The sequence below is a fragment of the Natrix helvetica genome (genome assembly GCF_964273705.1).
Source record: "Natrix helvetica genome assembly, chromosome: 5".
NCBI lineage: Eukaryota > Metazoa > Chordata > Lepidosauria > Squamata > Natricidae > Natrix > Natrix helvetica.
In genome coordinates, this window is record NC_138551.1 from 21135545 (window position 1) to 21160136 (window position 24592).

General features: G+C 35.8%; 1 protein-coding gene across 1 annotated transcript in view; it reads left to right on the plus strand.

The window, feature by feature from the left end:
* Nucleotides 1–22000, plus strand: part of PDCD10 (programmed cell death 10) — a 34402-nt gene extending 12402 nt beyond the window's left edge. Inside the window, exons 2-8 of the mRNA XM_081953833.1 lie at nt 5306–5517; nt 6886–6939; nt 9618–9735; nt 11619–11745; nt 14421–14499; nt 14922–15004; nt 21510–22000. Of these exons, the coding sequence (XP_081809959.1) occupies nt 5422–5517; nt 6886–6939; nt 9618–9735; nt 11619–11745; nt 14421–14499; nt 14922–15004; nt 21510–21591 (639 nt within the window). The 5' untranslated portion in view covers nt 5306–5421 and the 3' untranslated portion in view covers nt 21592–22000. The remainder of the gene's footprint in view (nt 1–5305; nt 5518–6885; nt 6940–9617; nt 9736–11618; nt 11746–14420; nt 14500–14921; nt 15005–21509) is intronic.
* Nucleotides 22001–24592: the final 2592 nt, after the last annotated feature.

A 24592-nucleotide genomic window follows, 5' to 3' on the forward strand; every position in this document is an offset into this window, starting at 1 on the left:
TTGATAGCTGAAATGGATAGAACCTTTTAAGAGAATCATGTTTTTTGTCTAGCACTGCAGTTTTTTTCTGAAAGTACATTTATATAATGGAAAGCAATTTCATCTAATCAGGATGCACAAGGCATGGCTATCCGTAGATTAATAAAACCCTTGTTTCACATTCTGGGTTTGTGTTGAGTGACTTGTAGACAGAGGTAACTGAAATTCTATTAGCATTTTGAACTTGACCCTAAAAATTTTGTAAGAATCAATAGTTATCATTAGTGAGTCTTCATCTGGTAATTTCTAATACTTTTTAACTGCTTCACGTGGCAAAGGTCTAATATAACTTCTCATCTATATCTTTGTCTTCCTAAAAAGCATTATGGGGAAACTTGATGTGAATAAACCATGATGAATAGTGGATGTTAATATTTGTGGGTACATATTAAACTTTGCTACTTGGAATAGAAAAAGAATGTGTGATAAAGAGCATGAATTAATAAATAGAATGAAAAAAAAATAGATAATTGTTTCTATTAAATCAAGAAAAGAATAATCGTTTAATAAAACTGAATGAAAGTGTAAAATGAAATTATTAAATATGTCATCTAGATTGTTGTGGGTTTGTGTGAAAGTAGGAATGCATGGGTTGATAATATTTACATCTTATGCTCAAGTGAATGATGGGAATGGAATAATCAGAGATTAGTTTTGGGGAAGAAATGGGCAATGTTCAGAATGAGTACAATCCAAAAGAAAAAATATTTTGCTGTGTGACATGAATGGATAGTTGGGAATGAGATGAAAAGGTACAGAAGAAGTCATTGGAGTAATAAGGGGAAATAGCGAAGTATTTGCTTTAAAAAAATCTAGTTAGTTTTGAATCTATGGTCTAAGCCATTTATATGTATGCACAGCAAAGGAATGAATATTTTATAGCATGATTGATTTGATAAATATTGAGATAATCAATGAAGGATACGAAGGCATTTTGAATGTGGGACAGACTATTTTGTTCATTATATCAAGAGCAGATATCTGGAAAAAAATGTGGATGTGGAAGGAAAGTGAAATGAGCTAAAGTGAAGGTAGAAAGATTATAGGAAGAGAAAGTACAAGTTATGTATGAAAATTAATGCAAATACAGGAGATTAATTGTTAAATTTGCCAGGGAAGATGTTTAATAGAATTCTGATTGAAGGTGACAATCAGAATAAATGACGGTGAGCAAAATTTTAGAAGTGCAGTGCAATTATATGGTATCAGTTAAACATTAATGATTTTGAGAAAAATCATTGTACTTTAGGAAAACTGTGTAATAGAATGCATTATACGAGATTTAGTGTGAAATTTACTAAATGGAGTACTAATAAAGGAGATTGGCATATGATGGATGTAAAGTAGGTATGAGAATAAACTGAATGCTTAATACAGTCCTCACTTAATTGAGTGGATCCTGCACCAGGGTGGATTTAGTTTAAATCAAGGTGATTTAAATCACTGGAAAAAGGCTTGATTTAAATCAAATCGCTTTAAATCATAATTTTTAAATATCTCAATTTTTATTCACCCTGTCCTCCACAGTCATTAGGCACAGGATCACATGATTGTCATTTACAACCTCTTGCTGGCTTTCCCATTGACTTTGCTTGTCAGAAGCCATCAGTGAAGCTTGTAAATGGTGAGCATTTGATTGCAGAAATGCTGCATTAGAATTGTAAGCTGGTTGTCAAGTTCCACAACCACAATTACGTGACTGCAGGGAAACTGTGACAGCTGCAACTACAAGAACCCTTGTTCACTGTAACTTACTGTAATGTTCAATGGTCACTGAGTGGGTAGTTGTTAACTGAGGACTATCTGTAAATGGGAGGGATGAGCAAGGAGCAAGACATGGATGCTTGAGGCAAAGTCAGGGATATGTCAGTTAGGGACATGAATATTTTTTTAATGCAAATGCCACTATATTGCTGGCTGAGAACGTGAGTGCTTTTGGCAAATGTTAGATTGATTAAAAAATATGGAGCGGATATGAATATGAATGCATCCAAAAATAAGATGTTTGACAGAAAAAAATGGAATGATAGACAGTCAGATGGATAGATATGCCTAGAACAGTGTAGATAAATTCATGTTCCTTGGTATAGTATTTACTGAAGAGGGAGAAAGGATGCAGAACTTTTAAGAGGTGCAAATATTGGAAGAAAAGTAGTGTGTGTTATATTATGACATATTGTAAATGTTCAGTTCAAAAAGAAAATGGTTTGAATAAGAGTGTTTCCTCCTGACTTGTTATATGGAAGTTATTTGGTATGCCAAGGGAACCATAAAATTATAATAACAGTGGAAATGGAGTACATAAGAAGTGTGTGTTGTAAACAAGTAATAGGATCAAGAATGAATGGAGGGTGAATTAATGTGGGATACATAACTAATGACTTGTGACAGAAGAAATGAGTTAATTTTGTCATGTAGTCAGAATGAGTGAAAATCAAATATATGAAAGAAAAATGAATGAGTTAGGAGGAAAACTGAAAAAGTTGTAGATGGATGGAATTAAAGATAACCTTTAAAAAGAGAAGAACAAAAAAGGATTTCTAAAGTGCATATGTGGAAACAAAAATGTTTACAAGAATGGAGAGGTAGGGAAATGTATATTTGATTCAGTAAATTGGTTCTGATGTGTATCCTGTTTATACAAATTTAGAAGCTGCCTGACTGTCTAGCTTAGAATTAAACAAGGAAAATACAAAAGCAGGGGAGGGGGGAGCAAAGAAGTCTGAAGATAAATATACAGGCAATCCTCATTTAGTGACTGTCTTGTTTAATGATCATTTCCAGTTACTCAGTTGATGACAAAATAACTTTAGAACCGATTCTTATATTTATGACCTTTGCAGATCTGTAATCAAAGAAAAGTGATAGTAAGATCATAAGCACAATTGGGTTTATTTAGTGACTGCTTCACATAATAACCGAGTTGCTGGTCTCAATTGTGGTAGCTAAATGAGAACTATCTGTAAAAACAAAACAAAAAATACATCCAATAGGGGCTTGTTAATTAATCTGGGAAAATAGCCAAGCCAATGGATTCTTGAAAGTCATCAGGTTGGGAGCCATCTGGATCTCTTGGAGGGCAAGCCCTGTAACTGAGAAAGCATGTTTCTGGCTTTCACTAGATAACACTACTTTATTATTATTAGGACGTGGACTGCAGCCACTCTGCCAGATCTAGTCTGATGCTCAGAAAGAACCAGACAGGCAGTCCCTCCCCCCAAAAAATCAAACCCTATATCAGCGGTGTCAAACTCGCAGCATCACGTGACATATCGGGATTATGTTTTTCTTCGCTAAACCAGGCATGGGCATGACACATCCGGCCCACGGACTGGGAGTTTGACAGCCCTGCCCTAATCATGAAGGGCTTCATACATCATGGGTCCCCAACCTTGCAGTTTGTGAAGCAGTGGAGTCACATGGATATAACAAGTTATGCCTGCTGCTGCACTCTGACCTACTCTAACGTCTGAGTGGTTATTAAGGACAGGTCCATGTAGAATGTATGGACGGTAAACCATTTAGGAAGTGAATAAGACATGAGGGATTGCCTCATAGTTCAGGAATGGGCACAGCTGGTCATTAGGTGGATGTGTGCAGAGCTCCTTTTAGCCAAATCTGTCACCTGCTGTTTGAGCGGGAGTTATGAATACAACTAGTTTACACACTTGTTTTGAATAAGGAAATGCAACGTCACCCAAAATCAAAGATGGAAAATCCTCAGTCCTACGGAGCCCAAATGTTCTCAGCCATTCTGTCTTGTCAGAATTGAGCCTGAATCGGTGCCTTGCAATCTAGGCTTGTAGAGAATTTTAGCAGAACCACTTTGCACAAGATTGAGCGTAATGAGAAAAAGGGATTATCTTGACGAGTAGGAAAAAGAGTTGCAACTAAGACTGGTCAGATAAAATAAATCTGAGTTTGGGCCAGAATTGTAATCTGAGTAAGCATCTCAGAAAAGACCCTCCTTAGTTCTCATGAAGATAAAGGCAGGAGGAAAATGCAAAATTATGTTACTATATCGTTGCAATACAAGTAGTATTAGCATTTAGGACCTCAACCAAATTGTCTGCCAGATCCCCAGGGAAAACTCCAAGCTTTCTTTTGAAACCAACCAGATAGATACATCAGTTTTCTGGGGCAAACTAACCTGGCCACAGCCCCAATACATAAATGCACATACAGATTCACCCATTTTAATCAAATATTTTTCCTTCCTTCCTTCCTTCCTTCCTTCCTTCCTTCCTTCCTTCCTTCCTTCCTTCTATATATATACATTGTATATCATTTCTTACTTCAACAGCTAACAGTATTTATTTATTTTGTATGGCATACATTTGTCAGGGAGATCTACACTTTATAGAATAGTCCTGACAGTCTAATTGCTAGTTTCTTTGGTTTCACGCCTGCACACTTATCCACGGTGCGCCACAGCAGGGAACTAGCTAGCGGTGTTCAGGTTGATGACATCATCCGGGCTTCTTTTGCCAATTTCACCTAGCATCCAAGCAGGTTCAGCGCCAGCTCCCATTCACCTCATGCTGCTAGCCTTTCCCATAACGAGTGGTACACGTTTATCTATTCTCAATAATGCTTGATTAGTCAGTGCAGGAGCTAGAGGTAAGTGATAGGAGCTCACTCCATTCTGCAGTGCTACCAGACCTCCAACCACCAGAGTGTCTAACTATTTCTTGAGCCACTGAGCCACCAATGTTACTAGGTAACAGTGTGATGTGTTTTACGTATGAATCATTACTATGATTGAGCCATTAATTGCTGGCATATCCTGGATAGAAATGGAATGTCAAATTTCTCTTTGGTTTAAAGCCACCGGTTTGAGTATATTTTTACAATACTGTATAAGCATGGATATCCAGTCTTTGACATTTATGCTGGTAGATTACTTGCTCTTTCAAGTCTCTCACATCTCTTTCCACCTAAGTTGTTATGACATATGACTATGCTTACTAACACTGGTGAACAATTATTGCCGGAAATGTTAAAAATAGAAGTTGTGTTCTTTAGTAGTTTAAAGACATTTCAGATTTCTGTTGCTCTTTTCAAGAAACACAAGTGACAATTTACTGCAACAACTATGTTAATCACTTACAAATTGCCAACTAAATGAAAAAGATTTAATAGTTTTTACCAAAGAATTAAGTGTATATAGGCTATGCCAACACTGCTGGTAAAAATATTTTGGTACTGGTTGTTTCAAAATTGGTACATTTAGTAATGAACTTTTCTCTCTATCTTCTTTTTTCAGAGCAACATATTTTAAATATTATAAACATCTAACTACAATAAGGAGAAAAATATAGCATAAGTTGAATGAGGAATCTGTTGCTTCAGTAGCCTTTTTCTTCAAGAGTGGGTCTTTGAATGAGGATGACAATGGAAGAGATGAGGAATGAAGCAGAGACCACTTCTATGGTTTCCATGCCTCTTTATGCTGTTATGTATCCTGTCTTTAATGAGGTAATAGGTTCAATTTTATTTTCTTTGCATTAAGATACTTGGAAAACAAAGTTTTATTTAATTCAGCTACTATCTTGCTTATAATACAGTGGTGGGTTCTGGATCCCATTGCAACCGGTACGGGGCTGGGTGCCCATTACGTGCATGTGTGCAGCGCGCGCATGCTTACCCACCTCCCGCGATGCTCCGCCGAGCAGCTGGAGCGTCAAGGCGGTGGGTACGCAGGTGCCATACGCTCCGTGCGCATGCGCAAATGCCCCGATCAGCTCAAATAGCGGTAAGGAGAGCGGGCGGGCAGGTGGGCTATCTGGAGCACTGTATCAGAATGGTACCTGGTGCTCCCAGCAGGCGTACCGGGGTGTACCGGTCATATCCCACCACTGTTATATTAGTACTCATTTTCTCCTTATGTTTTGCTTCCTTTCTGTCCATATTTCTTGGCTTCGTGACAGACTGCTTGGTTTGTTGGCATTTCATTCCTTAATTCTAAGTATTATATTCCATATTTATAAACTCCCAAGATGCATTCCAGCATTATACAAGAGACTGGAATGTAGACTTCATTGTTTAATTAACATTTCAGATTAGGCAGACATATTTTATAAGGTGGAAGGTTTATGCTTTTTGCAGCTACTTGGTTTTATATAAATGTTTTATATTAAACATTACAGAGTCTGTTTGTTTAGATGAGAAACAATAAATGTATTTAAGCTTTCAACAAATGAAAACAAGATGGTCTTTCTTTGGTAATTTATCAAGAAAATAATTATATTTTTTGTATTCATAGAAATGGTGTCATTGTTACACATTTATTTTGAAGGATTATCTTGATCCAACCGTCTAAAATAATTTTTAAAACACTATATTTTTGGTTTGTCAACTTCTCCCTCCATAGAGTTATTCATGTTTGTTTTCCCTGACACCTATATCAGTAGTATATAGGCAGATTTCATAGAACATCATCTATTATACAAACATTTATCTATTAAATGTTATATCTATTTATATATTCTGAATGTGTGGATTTCATCTGCCCAGAATTCTCAGGAATAGTCATGCTGGTTAGGAATTGTAGTCCACACATCCTGAGTCACAGGTTGTGAAGAGTTGTTATGGCAGAACATGACAGCAAAACCTTTTCAGATTTAAGACTATTTCACAGATTCATTTTATTGGGTATGATTATTTTCTGCTTATAAGAGGCTTCTTATAAGGCAGTATTCTTGTCTGAAAGAACCAGCCCAGTGTGCCTGAGCTGCAAAAATCTTATCCAGATCCACAAAAATCCTTAGAAATATTATCAGTAATGATAATGTACTTTAACCTCTTATTTATTTTGGTATAACTGTGTATTTCTAATTTTTTCAGCTAGAACGAGTAAATCTATCAGCAGCTCAAACATTGAGAGCAGCTTTTATTAAGGTGAGAATAATATATATTTACTTATACAACACCAAAATATGAATATTTTATATTAAGATATAAAAATTAAAATATTGTAAAATTCTGCAAAGTAGATTTAGTGACTAATACTAATTCTAACTTAAAATAACATTAACTGTTTGTCTGCTCTAAGTAAAACGCGTGTAGTCAGTTTATTTATATACCTTATTTTCCAAAAGTAGATATACTAAGAGTGGATAATAGCTTAATATTAAATTTAAAGAGTAAGCTGTAATTAAGATAATGAACTCATTGATTATGATTCATTTATGTTTATGAAACTTCAATGGGTATAATGCATGGAAATATGTAAACTAACAATACTAACAACTTTAACGTTACATTTCACTAAAGATTTTCATTGAACTTTCATGTTAAGAGACTTTACACTTAGCATCCATGTTCATTTTAAGTTAAGATCAGGTAACAGAAAGATACAGTAAAATATTATGAAGCCTTTTAAACATAAGAAAGACTCTCCTTTTTATCTAAGTCCTCTCTCTTGGTATCCTCACTCTTGTTGGCAGTAAAGGTCTAGGAAAGAAACAGTGCAAAAAGTCCTCTCCCCCAGACATATATCATCAGCAAAAGAGTGCTGAAGAGATCACAAAGCTCTTTCACAGGTGCTCTCAAGCACATACTTATCCATAGCTTGATGTTGAGGATGGTTGGGTGGCTTTTGAAGCTCAGTATTGAAAGAAGGACATTTAAAGGCTTTTCACCTTCATGTTTCTCTTGTGCTTCAGTGATGCAAGGGACAGCAACTACTTAGATGACTTGAGTTTCCTGCAATTAGCCAACTCATATTGCTAGATAGTATCTTGATATCCTTTACCAAGTCAGAAGTATGTTGGTTGAAGATAGAGTTTCTCTAATTTATAATTGAGACAATTAAAATCATTTTAATTTGTCTTCTAAAGTTATCCTAAGAAAATCTTGACCCATAGTTCATTGTCATCGATTGTATGATTCAATTTTGGTACAGGCAGTCCCGGGATTAGGAATGTCCAATTTACAGATAATTTATGTTTACAAACAGGTTGCCTATTGCTAAAAATGGTAGACAGTATTCTCCTCCCTCGAGTCGATAAACCAGTGAATCTGTGCATGAACCTCTGATACACAATTTTATATACAGACTGATTTTAGTAGTTTATAAAAACACTATGTGACTTCAGAAGTTTGTCAGCTCCAGGAAGGAGAGAATGCCATCCACCATTTTTAGTAATTGGCAATTTGTTTGTAAGTATGAGTTCCAACTTAGATACAAATTCCATTTAAAGGGAGATTGAAGAATGCAACTTGTTCTTAACCTGGGGACTGCCTCTATTTCACAATCATTTTAAGCCTGAAAAATGAGTACTCTAAAAACATTCTGAGATGTTTCTTAAAAAAGGAATAGGGAATTCAGGAAAAATGAGGTTTTGCAGCATTTTGGGATAATGCAATGTCTGATATCTTGCCCATTTGTTATTCATCCAATTTATCTAACTTAAGAGTAGTTTTTTAAAATTCTGATGTAGCTTGAAAAATAAGCGAAACAGTGAAGATTAGTACCTTTCTTAATTTCATTTAGCTGGTGTCATTAAGCACAGCTGTCTTACTCATGGTGTCACATTGCTGTCACATGACGTTTCATGACATTTTCCCCTTTGCGAACCTGGGGTGGGCGTGGCCTGTGCATGACGCATCCGGCCTGCAGGCTGCGGGTTTGACACCCCTGTCATAAGGGAACAAAGAAAAATGTTATATAAAGTTTTTACAGATAGTCCTTGAATTATATGCATTCATCCCACAACTGTTCAAATTTACAATATTGCTGACTGGATAGTAGTTATGACTATCCCTTGGAATACTAGCTATTGTATCATCCCCACAGTCATAGGATCAAAATTTGGGTGTTTGGCAACCGACTCACATTTACAACTGATCCATTGTCTCATAGTCATATTCTCCTGCCCTGTTCAAACTGCCTTCGCTTCAGCTCCCCCTATGTTCCTGTCCATCCCCCATTTGTGCCCCTTTGACTGTCCTGCATTCCATCACCTATTCCCATTGCTGCTACTACCAGCTGACCTTCATCATCATTTTTCTCCCATTGCTGACCCAGGGGCTGGGTGAGGTTGCAGCCCCAGGATCTGCATGGTGAGCGAAGCAGGGAGGTGGAGCCCAAGAGAACTTGCTAGCCCTAATCAGGGAGGAGACTGGAGAAGCAAGAGGACCTCACTTAATGGCCATACAGTCCTCATCTAATGCCCTCAATGGTTGCCAGAACCCTCATTGCTTAGCAATACGATCATGTAACATTTTTCTTAAGCACTTTGCCTAGCAACTGCATATCTGGCCCTGCATATTAGGGTTGTAACCTGAGGACTATCTATCTCAGTTAATGTGAAAGATAGAAAAGGAATGATTCACAGAAATAAATGCTGCAAAGAAATTAAAGAAAAAACTAACTGGGCCAAATTACAGGTGAAAATATTGATTTAGTTCAAGACATATGGTCTTTTGGAGGAAAAAAAATGGCAGTGCAAAATCAATGTTTATGATACATTTCTACTCAGATGTCTTAAAAATTCATATTGTAGCTTTCTCAGAAGCTGTTCTTTACTTTCAATATGTCAGAAGAAATCTGAAATCTCTTCTTTGAAATACAGGCAGAAAGGGAAAACCCAGGTCTCACACAAGATATTATCATAAAAATTTTGGAGAAGAAAAGCATTGAAGTTAATTTTACTGAATCTCTTTTGCGCATGGCAGCGGATGATGTAGAAGGTATTTCCTATCAATGGTTGTTTCCTCATTCGGTTTAGATGGGTTTATTTTTTTTTTATGTTATTTCTGTTTTATTCATAAACACAGCTGAATTTCCAGATTGTCACTTCAGTCTTTACATTTATTGTTATATATTTTAAATTATATATCCTTGCTCATATTTCTTTTGATAATTCTTGTAGCCTGGTGGCTCTGTGGTAGTCTTACTGTGTTTCCCCGAAAATAAGACCCTGTCATATTTTTTTTTGCCACAAAAAAAGGCACCAGCTCTTATTTTTGGAGGGGATGTCATCCACTGACTCACCTCACTTGTGCATGTTACCCCTGGCCTCTTTTTCGCTATCAGGAGCCTTTAGGAAAGGCCTCTTGAGCCGATAACAGACCTCCGGATCGATCTGGAGCTCTGTTATCGGCTACAGAGGCCATCAGGAAAGCCTTGCCTGCTGCAGCAAAAGAAACGGGCCGAGGTGTGAGAGACCTGGCTACAACTATCTGAAGGTAAGTAGTAGGGCAGCTCCACAACCACCAATCCCTACCCTTGCTTAATTTTTACCTGTGCACCGAGGAGTGGGCAGGATCTTAATTAGGGTTTATTTTGGGAGTGTGGCTTATATTGGGTACATGTGTAAAAATCAAGCTAGGACTTACTTTCTGAGTACCGTGTTTTTTGGAGTATAAGATGCAGCTTTTTCCCAAAAAAATGAGGGTGAAAATTTGGATGTGTCTTATACACCAAATGTAGCCACACACACACACACACACACACACCAGAGGCCAAAAACTTGAGGCATAGATGCAGCGATGGTCTGTGACAATCCCTGCAGCCTGGAACAGCTGATTGAGGGTATTCTCATAGTCCGATCCACCCGCCAATCAGCTGTGCTGAATCAGGCTGCAATAATTGCTGAAGCTGACCGGGCTGGTCAGAGTTGGCAGCAGTAATCACATTCAGAAAGCACACGCAAGTTAGCAGGATTCAAAATAATAATAATCTACAATACAATATCAAAAGCAGGTTTTCCAAGGTAGGAGTAAATATAAGCAAAACACAAACAGTTTCACTTTCAGTTCAACTAAGCAAGGCTCCTTCCTGTCTCCTTGTTGCTCACATGGCAAATACTGTTTCAAAGTCCATATAGTCCTCATTGGCTGACTTAGTTGCTATGCCTATTCATAGGCTGACCTTGTTAACATGTGTTCCAAGTGAGGAAGCTAGGCACCTAAATACCGTGGATGCTGGTAGGCAGAATTTTTTTTCTTCTTATTTTCCTCTCCAAAAACTAAGGTGCGTCTTATACTCTGAAAAATAGGGATAGGTCATATTTTTGGGGAAACAGAGTACTTGAGGGGGGGGAGGAGACCCAAAAGACATGACATTCTAACTTTTTTAAAAGGCCATCGAGTAGATAATAGCTTGGGGGAAGAGTTAAAGAGGTTGAATACAAAAAAATGGGTGGAAGAAATTACTTGGAATGGAACAAAATGTATATGTTTAGCCAATTCCCTATAGTTCCCACTACAGTCGTCTTTACTCAAACACGATCCAACCTTGTCAAGGAAGCTTTAGAAAGAAAGCAAAAGTTTAATCTCGTGCATTAGCTTTCATGACTCTGAAATGACACTCATATTCGTGGAGTACTTCTCATAAGTTGTGCTTTAAGAAGGTTATTCTAAATAGTTCAGTTTTGGCTGACATTTTATTGAATTACATCATTAGAAATCAATAGACTTTTCCTTACAAAGTAAGAGTTGGGATTAATTCAGTGTTCTTATTTGTTGCTTGTTTTAATTTTAACATGGTTGAGGATGTTGCCAACCCTTTTAAGTTTAATTTATAACTTAGAAAGAGAAATTCATTTATATTTTCTGCCTCTTCCCCGCAGAGTACATGATTGAAAGGCCAGAGCCCGAATTCCAAGACCTCAATGAAAAGGCACGAGCACTTAAACAGATTCTCAGCAAGATTCCAGATGAGATCAATGAGAGAGTGAGGTTTCTTCAGACAATCAAGTAAATACTAATCAAACTAAAAAGCTATTGTAAAATGTGACTTCTTTGACCAGCTTTGGCTCTATATTTATAGAAGAAATACATTTTTGGCTTGCACTATAATTCTGATCATTACCGATATTTTATAAAATTGCTGTTTTCGTTTCATGGAATTTTTGCTTCAAAATGAATCCTGCTTGCTATTGAATGGCCAAGCTGTGGGTTGGTTTTAGCTGCTGGAGTAATAACCGTGGATATTATAGCTATAGCAATTCTGTCAGTGATCCCTATTCTGTGCCCTTTGTAGTTAAATCATTTTATTTCTAACAACATAATCCTGTGGCAATAATACTGCATCAGACCTGAAATCTTAAAAGTCATCCTGGTGAATTGCCTCTCTTTTATAAGTTGCACTTTCCAGTTTTCTCTCGCCTAAAATTGCAGTGCTTTTGGATCTTCTGAATTGCTCAGAAAATTTTAACATGCTCTGGATATTAAGTTGCCTATGCTTATTTGGGAGCTGTTTTCTTCCTTTTTGGAATAAATTGAGATAATCTATCTTAAAATATTTTTCTTATCTACTTTGCTTGTTCTAATGACTACTTATGGAGGTTTTTCAACTGTCCAGTTGCTCCTTGATAATTCGAATAGCTAGATCTTTTAGTACACATAATGTATCCAGAATTGCCATCAAAAAAGATGTGTGTGGGTCTCCTTTCATATTTTGGATTGTATCACTGTCCATAATTTATTAAGTTTTCAGAACCAAAAACCATGAAGCTGATGCTTAAAATAGCTATTCAATGCAGGGGCTTATTGTATGTAATTATGTAAAACCGACTGATTAATTTTAACTTAATTGCATTTGTAGAGTCAATTATCAGAAATTTTCTGATTCCTTTCAAGATTGGTGGACAGCAAGACTACTAGAAAATAAAATTACACATGTACTTTATCATAGAGTAGGAATACATTTTTTCCTTATCTATAACATTTTAGCAAGCCATGATAATGGCCAGAAGATTAGAGACCTGCTAGAAAAATGCATGCTCTCATCTGGGTTTTATCCAAAGTTCTAACAGGAAGGCTTTTTTCTTTTCTTGGAGTTCATTTTTTTTAGGATCCAACTCAATAAAAGGGAGATAGGTGTCTGTGTGAGTTCATTGCTTCTTTATAACTCTGTGTAGAAGATTATAATGTAAAACACAGAATTTTATAGTGATTTCGGTTATTAGTAGCTCCGGTACCTCATTAGTGAGTTTTTCATATTCCGCATGCATTGCTATAGGAATTAAAAGAGCCTTTTTTCAGTCCAGTAATGAAAATAATCCTGTGCAATGCAAATTAACAGAGAATTATAGAATTAATTGTCTATTGGATTAGTTATATGGTCGCCCACTCACCAATGCAACTCAGAGCAACCAACAAAAAAAATAAACCTGCCACTGTTTCAACTAAAATCCTAAAGCATCGGCCAAAGACAGCTTATATATTCAAATAATTGAATATATGGGTTACTCCTTGCCTAGTTATTGAGATTAGAGTCAATCTATATAAATTTGAATTGTTCATAAGGTTATTTTGATACAAATATCTTCCATAAAGTCTTCTCTGTCCTATAATAATACATTGAGAGATTTTCTGTCTTACCAATTGTGAAAACAAAATGCAAATATTTACTGATTGGAGCAAAGTGCTCATGTATATATTGCTGGGGACTCAGAGCTCAGTTTGAAAAGTCCATGGGGAAATATTAGTTTTAATTTCCTCACACATAAAACAGAGGTACTGATATTAATACAGGCATGTCCCAAAAGGATCGCCAGTCCATTTTGGAGGATGTTCAGCAAATAAAGGGCTAGGCAGATGACAGCTGATAATTGACACACCCCTGAGACCCAAAAGACAAGAAACCATGGTAGAAGATTTTTTTTCCCAAACTCTGTTTTCAACTTAGCAGTGGATCTTGGATTCCAAAATATTTTTTTAAGTTAATATTGTAAATTGAGTTTTATCCTCTCTGTAGATTAAACTGCATTTTCTCTCTTAAATGATTTTTCTCTCTTACTCCCACACAAAGTGGTTTGGTTGCATTATATTGTAAACTTAAAATCTCGATGAGATTGTATCCATTAACCTTAGGACCAAAGATAGTTGCCATTTAATTATTTCAGGAATATATACTATGGACAGGTTTTCTTCCAGTTAGTGGTAGCTTCAATTAAATAACATTTACTTTTATTTAAATAAAGATGGATGGGACAAGATTTTAGCCTCAATTCATAAGAGCAGTACTTTCAAGATAGTTCAAAGTAGATCAGAGCAATCTTTCTTTATTCTGTCTAAGATATCAAAAGTCAAATCTATACAATTTATAACTATACATACTGAAAATTGTTCCAGGGAAAGACTTTTGATTGTAAAGGTAAGCCAAGGCTCCTGCTGCTTCAGAGTATTGTTCTGTAATTTCCAGATGCTAGTTTTCCACATATAAAGAATGCATTAAATGTAATTTAGATTTTGAAGTGCCATATAATTTAATTAGCTCTTGTTGTTTCATCTTGCTGGGCATATCTAAAACTCACTATATATGACAGGAAATCTTTTAGAAATACATTTCAAACATAATTTTGAAAGTGATTAAAATTCTGCAGCTTCACTTTAAAAATTGCAATTATATTTTCATTACCAAACAGGGACATAGCCAGTGCAATAAAGGAACTTCTCGATACAGTAAATAATGTCTTCAAGAAATACCAATATCAGAACCGGCGGGTATGTAAATTAATTTCTACTATAGTGCCTCATCAGAAATATAATTAAGCACAAGCATTACAAATATACGCAGCTTCATGTTCAGATAATATGAAATGTAAACATAATTTTTCAACTAATACAAACTGGCAAATAAAAAGACAATCAGGATGATGAATAGAGATTTTTCAGTCTATGTGGATTTTTAATCAATAATGACTGCTTTAAGGTTTAATATAATTTTTATTGTTTGTAGAATTAATATTTTACAAACATTAAGCAAGTGTTGCTTGTAGAAGCACATTTTCATCATTTAAATGGTGAATTTTGTCACTTCCAACATTTACTGTATACCTTTCTCATCTTGTTCTGTGTTCATTGGCTAAAACATAATGATTGAGAAAAATGAAAATTTTAATTACTATTTACATAAACTTTTTCAGGCACTTGAACACCAAAAGAAAGAATTTGTAAAATACTCCAAAAGTTTCAGTGACACTTTGAAAACTTATTTTAAAGATGGAAAGTAAGTATATATTTCTTTTTTAATTGACTTAATGACTATTTTTTCTTTTTGTCTTAATAATTTATACTCCAAGGAGCATACTTTGCAATAATTTTAACATCTTAATTGCTCCCATCAGTTCCAATTTAGCAAAGAATGAAAAAAAATGGCCAGATTGGAACATTTGCTTTTTAAACTAAGGCATCAATGAGTCTATTTAATTTTTAATTCTCCTTGGGAAACAACAGCATCACTGTTCTAATAGTAATTATGTCTTTCTTTTCATCCTTGCTAAAAACAATCTTAACAGGGAACATATTCCCTTGGGAACCCCTAACAGATGGGGCGGAGTGGGTGGTCATAACATAAAATACACTATATTGCCAAAAGTATTCACTCACCTGCCTTTACTCGCATATGAACTTACTGTAAGTGACATCCCATTCCTAATTCATAGCGTTCAATATGATGTCGGTCCACCCTTTGCAGCTATAACAGCTTCAACTCTTCTGGGAAGGCTGTCCACAAGGTTTAGGAGTGTATTTATGGGAATTTTTGTCAATTCTTCCAGAAGTGCATTTGTGAGGTCACACCCTGATGTTGGACGGGTTTACATGGCCTACCACTTTGTTGGCTGAGTTGCTGTCGTTCCCAAACACTTCCACATTCTTATAATACAGCTGACAGTTGACTGTGGAATATTTAGGAGCAAGGAAATTTCACGACTGTATTTGTTGCACAGGTGGCATCCTATCACAGTTCCATGCTGGAATTCACTGAGCTCCTGAGAGCAATCCATTATTTCACAAAAGTTTGTAAAAACAGTCTGCATGCCTAGGTACTTGATTTTATACACCTGTGGCCATGGAACTGATTGGAACACCTGATTCTGATTATTTGGATGGGTGAGCGAATACTTTTGGCAATATAGTGTATGGAATTTTCAAAATGGGAAATGTCACAAAAGCATCAAGCCTCTGACTCAGCTATCAATTATTTCATATTTATGATTGCTGTGACAAAAGATTTTTAACAATCTAATAAAAGAGGGGAAATAATGGGATTTTTTTCCTTTCTAGAAACAAGATTTTTACATTTCAAAATGAATGACAAATTTCTGTGGTTATAAAGTCAAGTTTCTGTAGTTGATAAAAATTTCTTGTGAAGGAATATACAACTCTTTGGATCCAAAACCTGGAGAAAAAGTGTTTCAGAGTGAATGTGCATGCATCTCTTGGCACATCCTTAAAGGAGTTGTTACTTTTCCTGGGCTTTAAAGAGTCACCAAAGAGGTGTAACATTACCCCTCCCCCCCTTTTTTACCTTCCAATTGAAAGCACTTCACATTTTTAGACAAGTCTGTGGTTTTCTTGAGAATAATGTAGAGTTTGCTATTGTTTTCTCCTAGCGATTTTCTTTTTAATGGCTCAGTCTAACCTATAGTCCCAGACTTATGTTCCCTGAGGTCTCTAGTGGTGCACTCTGACCCTGTGTTATTTTTATGAGAATAGAAAAAGTTGGCTACGTGCTTGCTGCCTCCTACTGACTATGAGCTAAGTGGGATTTCCGCCACAGAAAAATAATTTATTTTCAAAGGCTGATAAAAGGGAGAACCACCACTCGCATCTGATAGCTGTTGCTTAGATACAGAGTCACTGCGTGCTTCTGAATAACAATTGTTGGAGGAAAAATCTGGAGGGGAAGACTGTTGTATTTTGGCTCTTTTTCCAGATTTCCTAGAATCATCTGATTGTCCATAATTGGTTACAGGATATTGGGCTCCCTTGACATGGTATATATAGTAGCAGGATATTTGTCTGGTTTGTACATAAATAAGACACCACCTGGAATTCCAGGACTGTTGGCAAATTAGAATTGTGGGGGAGGGGAACAGGGCAGTAGTAAACTCCTATTGCTTCCAAGCAAGTGATATAAATATAGTCCCAAATTCTGTGTGAATATGGAAAGGGGAAGTATATATAACAAAATCTATGAATAGTGCTTTGAAAGCGACAGAATAAAATCCGTATTAGAAGCCACTGAAGAACAATTTTAATACTGTATAGTGAGGAGGAAAAATCCCATCTGTTCTTTGACCTTGCTTGTGATTGTAGCTAGCCGAACAATGCTAATACTCCAAAAGTCTCCAGGTTTTTTTCCACTATTCCATATATTAGCATTTATAGTAAGACATTATTCTAAATTATTAATATGTATCAAAGGAATTAACTTTGTTCACTCATGGATAAATATAAACAAAGAAAGTGAAGTAGATTTTGGGGGATGGGGTTTTGTTTTCTGTTTTTTTTTTAAAAAATAGAATCATAGAGTTGGGAGAGAGTATTTACTTCATTTAGTTATGAATTTCAGTTCAGAAATCAAAATTAAACATCTCAGATAAGTGGCTATCTAACCTCTACTTCAGGGGTATCAAACTCAATTTCATTGAGGGCAGTATCCAGCTTGTGTTTGACCTCGGAACCAGAGTGGGCATGCCGATGGTGGGCATAGTCAGCTTGATGTCACTCGTGTTGGGGGCACTTGAGCGCTCTGTCAGAGAAAACCGGCTCCTGAGCTCCATTTTCATCTGCAAGGGGCTGCTGCAACCCTCTGCCAGTGGAAACAGAGCTCCGTTTTCACGGGCCGAGGCACCTTGGGCCAGTCCTTCGCTGTTTCTAGGCAGCCCCACAGGCCAGCTCTAAGCACCCCAGGGCCAGATCCGTCCCCCAGGCCTTGTATTTGACACCCCTGCCTTACTTGGCATAGTCATCTCTCTTTATCTGAATCTACTGTTAAAGTATTCTTAGTCTTAATATATAATTTAACTTCCTCTGACTTAAATAAGAACTAACAGACTGCGACATTTTGTCCTCCAAAGTGCTATCATATCCCTCCACAGTCATCTTTCATGAATGCTAAAATGTTAAAAATATTCTTCTCCTTCAAATTCTCTTCAATGGAGTTAAGATCTAATCCTTTGATCGTTGTTGTTGCCTCTGCAGTTGTTTCAACTTTTTACAAGTACAGGTAATCCTCAATTTATGAACTTTATTTTTGGCAAAGACCACTCATTTGGGTGGGTGCCTTGATTTATGACATAAGTAATGACTTATGAGCAGAAATACAGTCCACTTGCAGTCATAAGTCAATGACTACCGCTATACTCTTAGCCCAGTCTTAAAAGACTCTCTGTTGTTTCTAATAATTTTTGAATTCCAGACATAATCTGTTGTAATGTTATGGTTTCTTTTTGAAGTCGTGCCATTCTTCCAATTAATAAACACTGCCACTCTAGTTTAAAAACAAATCTTTGTTTTCACTTCTTTCCAGCTAGCAATAAGCATCCAGAGAGCACCTGCTTAAACAACCCATGCTCTTCTCTATAAACAAGCTGAAGCCTTTGAAGTGCAAGGTCAAAATGATCAAAGGGGAAAAAGAAAAAGCAATGTTTCCAGGTCTCAATCTCCAACCTCCAAGTGGCAGTGTAACTTCTTTTCCCTCTAAGATTACTACTCTCTATATACCTTTTAAATCTTCTTTATGTTTTAGGCTTAGAAGAAACAAAGTTCTTAAATGAAACAAAATAAAAAGAAAAAATCCATCCCAACCAGTATTGTAGAAATAAAGAAAAAGATTTAATCTATAGGTAAAAAAAGAAATAGAAGAAGAAAATCCAAAACTTTCACTTTAAAAAGTAAAAAATGTTCGCAAAACTTCCATCGATAGAAAAAAATAAAATAAAAAAAGATAACACATTGTCCAATAATGCTTAGTTTCACCGGTTATTTCTTTTTCTTTACCAGTTTAATTTAACTTCAATCTTTTTTGGGCAGTCTTTTATAAAAATAAGATTTCCTCACCAGATGGACACACTTTCTCTTTCCGCTTTTCCTCCCGTTGCGGAGCTGTCCTGACTTCAGCAACTTGAGGCTGTGCTTTTTGTCGCCGGCTAGAAGAGATTCTCGTGGATCAGTCAGGGACTTTGCGATGTCCCTGAGATCAGCAAGACATACTATTCCCTTCTCTTCAGGACAGTTTAGGTCCAGATGGACTGTCCAGCGACAAAAGTGTTGACTGCGATCTCGGAGCCCTGAGGTCTCACGTCGTACCATCACGACGTAAGATCCTTTCTCTCAGCACCAAAATCTTTTCTCACAAGTGCTGTTACCAAGCTAGTATCTCCCCTCCCATATTTGTCCATTCAGTGTATATTTTCTGAGTTAAGAACTTTGCATTTATCTCTGTTAAATCCCATTCTGTTGCATTCTACCCATTGCTACACCTATCAATATTGTTTTCAATGTTAGTTCTGTATTCTAGCTGTCCTAGTTTTGTATCATATATAAAGTTGATAGGCATTTCTACTTCTTCACTGAAATCCTTAATGAAAATATTAAGGGCCACATTTGATCTTTGTGACATACCACTTGATATCACAGTCCAATTTGTTGCAAAAACAAGGATGAGCATTCCTTGATTATCATTTTCTTGATCTAGGTATTTATCTACTTAATTATTATACTGTCTAAACCACACTTAGGTAACATGTTGTGGGGTACTCTTATTAAATGTTTTGGTCATGTTATGTTTATAACAAATTGTTAAGGAATTTACCTAATTAACCCAAAAAATGTTTCATTGTTGAGAAATAATTTCTAACAATTATTGATTTTTCCCCCAAGAATACCTATGATTTGTTTCAGGATTTCTACAGGTATTGACATCAGAATAATTGTTCTATATCTTGCTGGATTTTCCTTTTCACCCTTTTTGAAAGTAGCAGTGAGTAGTTAGGGTTCAAAGGGTACTTTATTTTTCTGTAGGATTTTTGAAACATCATACTTGAATTCATGTAGGTTCCTAAATAAAACAGGGTGTAATTAATTTCTTCCTAGATATTTATTTGGAAACAACTAAACACAAGTGAATTTGAGTAGGATTTCCTTTTCTTTGTTACTGAACAGCATTTTACCTTCGCTGGGCAGCTGCTCTGTTGATTCTTTTTCCTTTTATTTTGAGCATATTTAAAGAAGCTATTTTTTGTGTTATTTTTAGTACCTTTGTACCTTTTACCTTAATCTCAGTTAATTCTGAGCTTTTGATTTCCTGTATGTAGTTTATAGCTGTACCCACTGTATAGTTCTGAGTCAGTTGTACTCTTCCTTTTTTTTATGATGTAGATCTCTTTCCAGATAGATTTTAAAATCAATACCCTAATCTGGTTTTTTCCTTGTGTTAATTTCATTCTAATATCAATATAACCATTCAGAGTTCTGCCTTTAGGCCATCAGACTTTACTTCTATGTTATTTATCAACTTTTAATTTCTGTCATTAGTTTTTCCAGTGTAGGTAATCTTATTCAAAATGTGTTATGAAAAACCTTTTGGGATCTAACTTATTTGAATTTGTATAAATGTTATAATTGTCTACAATGTTGCTTTTGACTGAAATGGTAATGTAAACATCAAGCTGATGCCTCAGATGTCTCCTTTCCAGCCCCTACAAAACCTTGCTACAATTGTTACTGATTTGTTACAATTATCAAAATCTGTCCTAACATTATAATCCTTAATGTAACAAATGAGGCAAATGATTAAAAAGTGGTGAAGTAATCATCTTCACTATAGCTGATAAATTTCTTTCAAGTGTATGTTCCTCATCAGCCCAGAAAGCATGAGCATTTTCAGCCAATATTGCACAAATTTCACCAACATGCTACAAGATTCTGGTTTTTTTTTTTTCATGATCTGGAAATAATATTTTCTGATAAACATATCTGTGGACTCCTTTTCTGATTTGTCGAGTTTCCTCACTGAACATTTGTAAAGCAGTAAATGTGGATGGATGTTTTTACCAGATTGCAAGGTTCTGGAATAACTAGCTTTTATAAACGAGGGGGAATTCACATCCAAACCATATGCCATTTTGCATAACTAGGATCACTTTAGCAGAAACTCGATTAATTTACAAGTGAATGGTATGTATCAATAGAAAAGAATATTTTTAGTTCAAGATTGAATTGTGGGGTCCTTGAGCAATCTGAGCTCAGAAGTGATAATGTTACATAGCTGGGTAATGAAATGTCTGCAAGAAAGCAGCAAGTTCAGAGAGCACCAAGGATGCCACAGGATACACTTGTATTCAGAAACAATGCCCATTGAATTCATTGACCCGGGTAAGTAAGTATAGGATTGCAATGCAGTAACTTGGTTCTTTAACTACAACATTTAACTTTGTATTGTGATTTAGCTGTTAGGATTTAATAAAGATTTCAGTTTTTATCTCATTTAAGAAATGACCTCTAATTATTTTCAGAGTTAGAGTATTAAAAAATCCTTCAACCAGAATTTCATATTGTTGAACTTCCTTTGTGAATTACTGTTGTATATTTAGGTACTGCACTCCAGAAACAGTGTATAGGATTTCATTGTAAAAATTAATTGTATTCAATATGATGGCTTTCTATTTTGTATAAGCTTATCTTGTTGCTAAAATATATCTTATTTCTCTTTTTCTTTCCAATAGGGCAATAAATGTGTTCATAAGTGCCAACCGACTAATTCATCAAACTAATTTGATACTCCAGACCTTCAAAACTGTGGCCTGAAAAAAAAACTGTATATATTGAGAGCTGTACTTTTCAATGACGGATAGGATACCTTTATATGTAAACTTTAAAGTTTTGACTGTGTAAATTATCAATCCCAATTGAAGGGACTTAATACAGGATTTTGAATGGGATTTATTGCCATCTTACACCATATTTTTGTAAAAACATAGCTTAATCATAATCACACAATGAAGATTTTGCATCACTTTTTTGCTATTATCATTCTTTTCAGAATTATAAGCCAAAACAATTTACGCCTTAATGTGTCATTATGTAACATTCCTTATAAGAACTGTAAATATTTGGTGTTCTGTTTCTGACATTTTAACTTGAAAGCGAAAAACTGCAACAGAATTATGTATTTAACAATATTGGTGGCAAATATTCAATAAATAGTTTACATCTGTTTATCTCTATAATTTTATCCCATAATGGTGTCATTGAAGCTAAAATCAGCGGGGAGATGTACATATGTCTTCAGAGTTCATACAAAGAATGATGTCCTTTTAAGAAGATTGAATCTTAGACAGCATCTTCAAAGTTTCCTGCACAGAAATTCACTCTTAACTACTGAGTCTTTCCCTCAAAGCTTGATTTTTTTTTCAAATTATTTTTAGAGTAAATTATTATATTATCAAAGAACTCATCATTAGAGGTGGCATGAACGACAGGACCTCTTTGGGGAGTGATAGTAGGTGTGCAGTTGTCAATAGTTTATCTATATAAACTATATATACTTACGCAGCATCACTGTTAGTAAATTTGATACCAATGCCAGGGAAAGGGGTATGTTTGTTTCGCCTATATAACCTGTGAAAATTATTCAGAATTGGAAGAATATGATTAAGAGGTGTATTTCTGAACTATTCACAATCAGCAAAGTCTCCATTAGCTAAATATGACCTTGGGGTACTAATTTAGCTACACTGAAAATTAAGCAATTACTTTTGTTGATGTAAATATTCTGGTGGGAATATCTCCAGGGTTGGCAGTATAACAAAAGTGAAGCTTGCCCAAAGGAGTTTGGCATTTAATTTTGATAACAAAAACCAATGAAGAAAGAGAGGCGAAGATAACATGCAGGCTACCCATATCGCTGTGCTAGAAATTATATTTAATAAAGTATTGCAGTTATATCAATGCAAGAGATCAAGTCTACTCATTTGTGCAATGGTGCTATTTAATATGTATGTTTAAATAAATGGTTTTAATATCTATGTTTTTTAATATTAGTATAACAATCTGAATGTTCGCTACTGCGAGCTGTCATGATGGGACAGCTGATCTCCAACAGAAATTCATTTGTTTGTTGTAGAGCTGTTATCCTAGGATTTTCTTTTTACCTGTCTTTGTGAATAGCTTATCTATATTGTGATCATGCATTTGCATCCCTTTTTTCTCCTTTCACCACTACTTCTGCAAGAACAATAAGAATGGTTTTTTCGCAATGTCTTAGTTAAACATTGGTTTTATAATTCTTCTAATAGGGGGGGGGGGGTTATACATTTTTGTAACTGAGGAAAATCTTCAGCATCATGTACAGGTAGTTCTCAACTCATGAGCGTGATTGAGGCCAAAATATAAGAGTGATAGTGATAAAAGAAGTAACCACGCAACTTGAACTGACTTTATGACCACATCGTGGCTTTCCCCGGCAGGATTGTTAAGGGTTTGTGCACGTGGTAATGGAGCTAAAGAATTGACTTCCAAAAAGGAGGCAGGCAGAAGAAAGAAGCTGAGTCAAAGAGTCTATTTTCACCCAGCCTCTTTGAAAGCAAAAAACATCGCGTGCCAGAGAGATTCTGCCTGCAAAAGGGGACATTCTTGGTGGTGACCCCTTCTCTGTGGAATATATTCCCTCCCAAATACAATTTCCCCTCACCTCTGCTACTTTTTCAAAAAGCCACAGAGGCCTGGTTTTGTCAGCGATAGAGCCAATCAAGTGGTTGATTTGATTTGTATTGCCATGGAGGCGGTGTTTTATGGGTTTTTTTATGTTGTGGGTTTTTAATGTCAGACACCCAAATGTGGGTTGGGCATTCATATAAATTGCTTTAATGAATAATAAATCTGGCTGGCAGTTTCAGCCATAATGCCATCCCTGCTTCTTCCGGGACACCTTCAGTTTGCCAAGTCTTTTGCCTCTCTGAGCTTGGTTTTCATTTCACAGACATGTTATTGTAATGCAAAGTATGGTTTAATGACTGTGTAAGAAGTGTCCGGTTAGTCTTGGCTTGTGTAAGTATTATGTGTTCTTGATTACAGTATTCTTGCTAATCTAATGGTAGTTCCTCCTATCTGGGTATTGGTTAATAGGTATATGATAAGGAAGAAAGTGTTCAGGGCTCCTGAAATTATGATGTTAAATTTCAGCAGCACAATGACAATGCAATTTTGGCTGCTGAATATAAATAATACCTTCTAAAAGCACCCCATAGTTTCAATTCCAATTTCACTACCTCCAGTGGAATATTTTATCCTAGAGGTTTTCCAGCTCAAACATTCTGAGATCTTCATGCATGCCCTGTATATTTAAAATCACAGATGATCAGTTATATTCATTTCTGGTGAGTATGAAGGCTACTCCAAAACTTTTTTTTTCCCCTGCAAGGACTTCATGGTTGTTTTGGAGATTTATCTTCAGTCTTGCTAAAATATCTAGCCTCTTTTCGGCTTCCAATTTCTTCACTGATAGTCAAATGTTAGTCAGCTACAGAAAATGTTCAGAAGCTGTTGTTCCTGCCAAAGGAGGTGTTACAAAGTCTGACTGAAAGAGTAACTAAACTTCGACATCTGCCATCTATCTTTTTTTTTTCTTACCTGGAACAACTGTCCATTAATAATAACACTCAAATTTGCTCAAAGAGTTGCAATAGTTTTAACTTTGTATTACGTAGAGGTTGTGTCTGATTCAGTAGAACATAAATTTGGCAAAAAGTGCCTAAAAGTACATTAAATTATTCAGGCATGGTTGGATTCTATTAACAGGTAGTGCTCA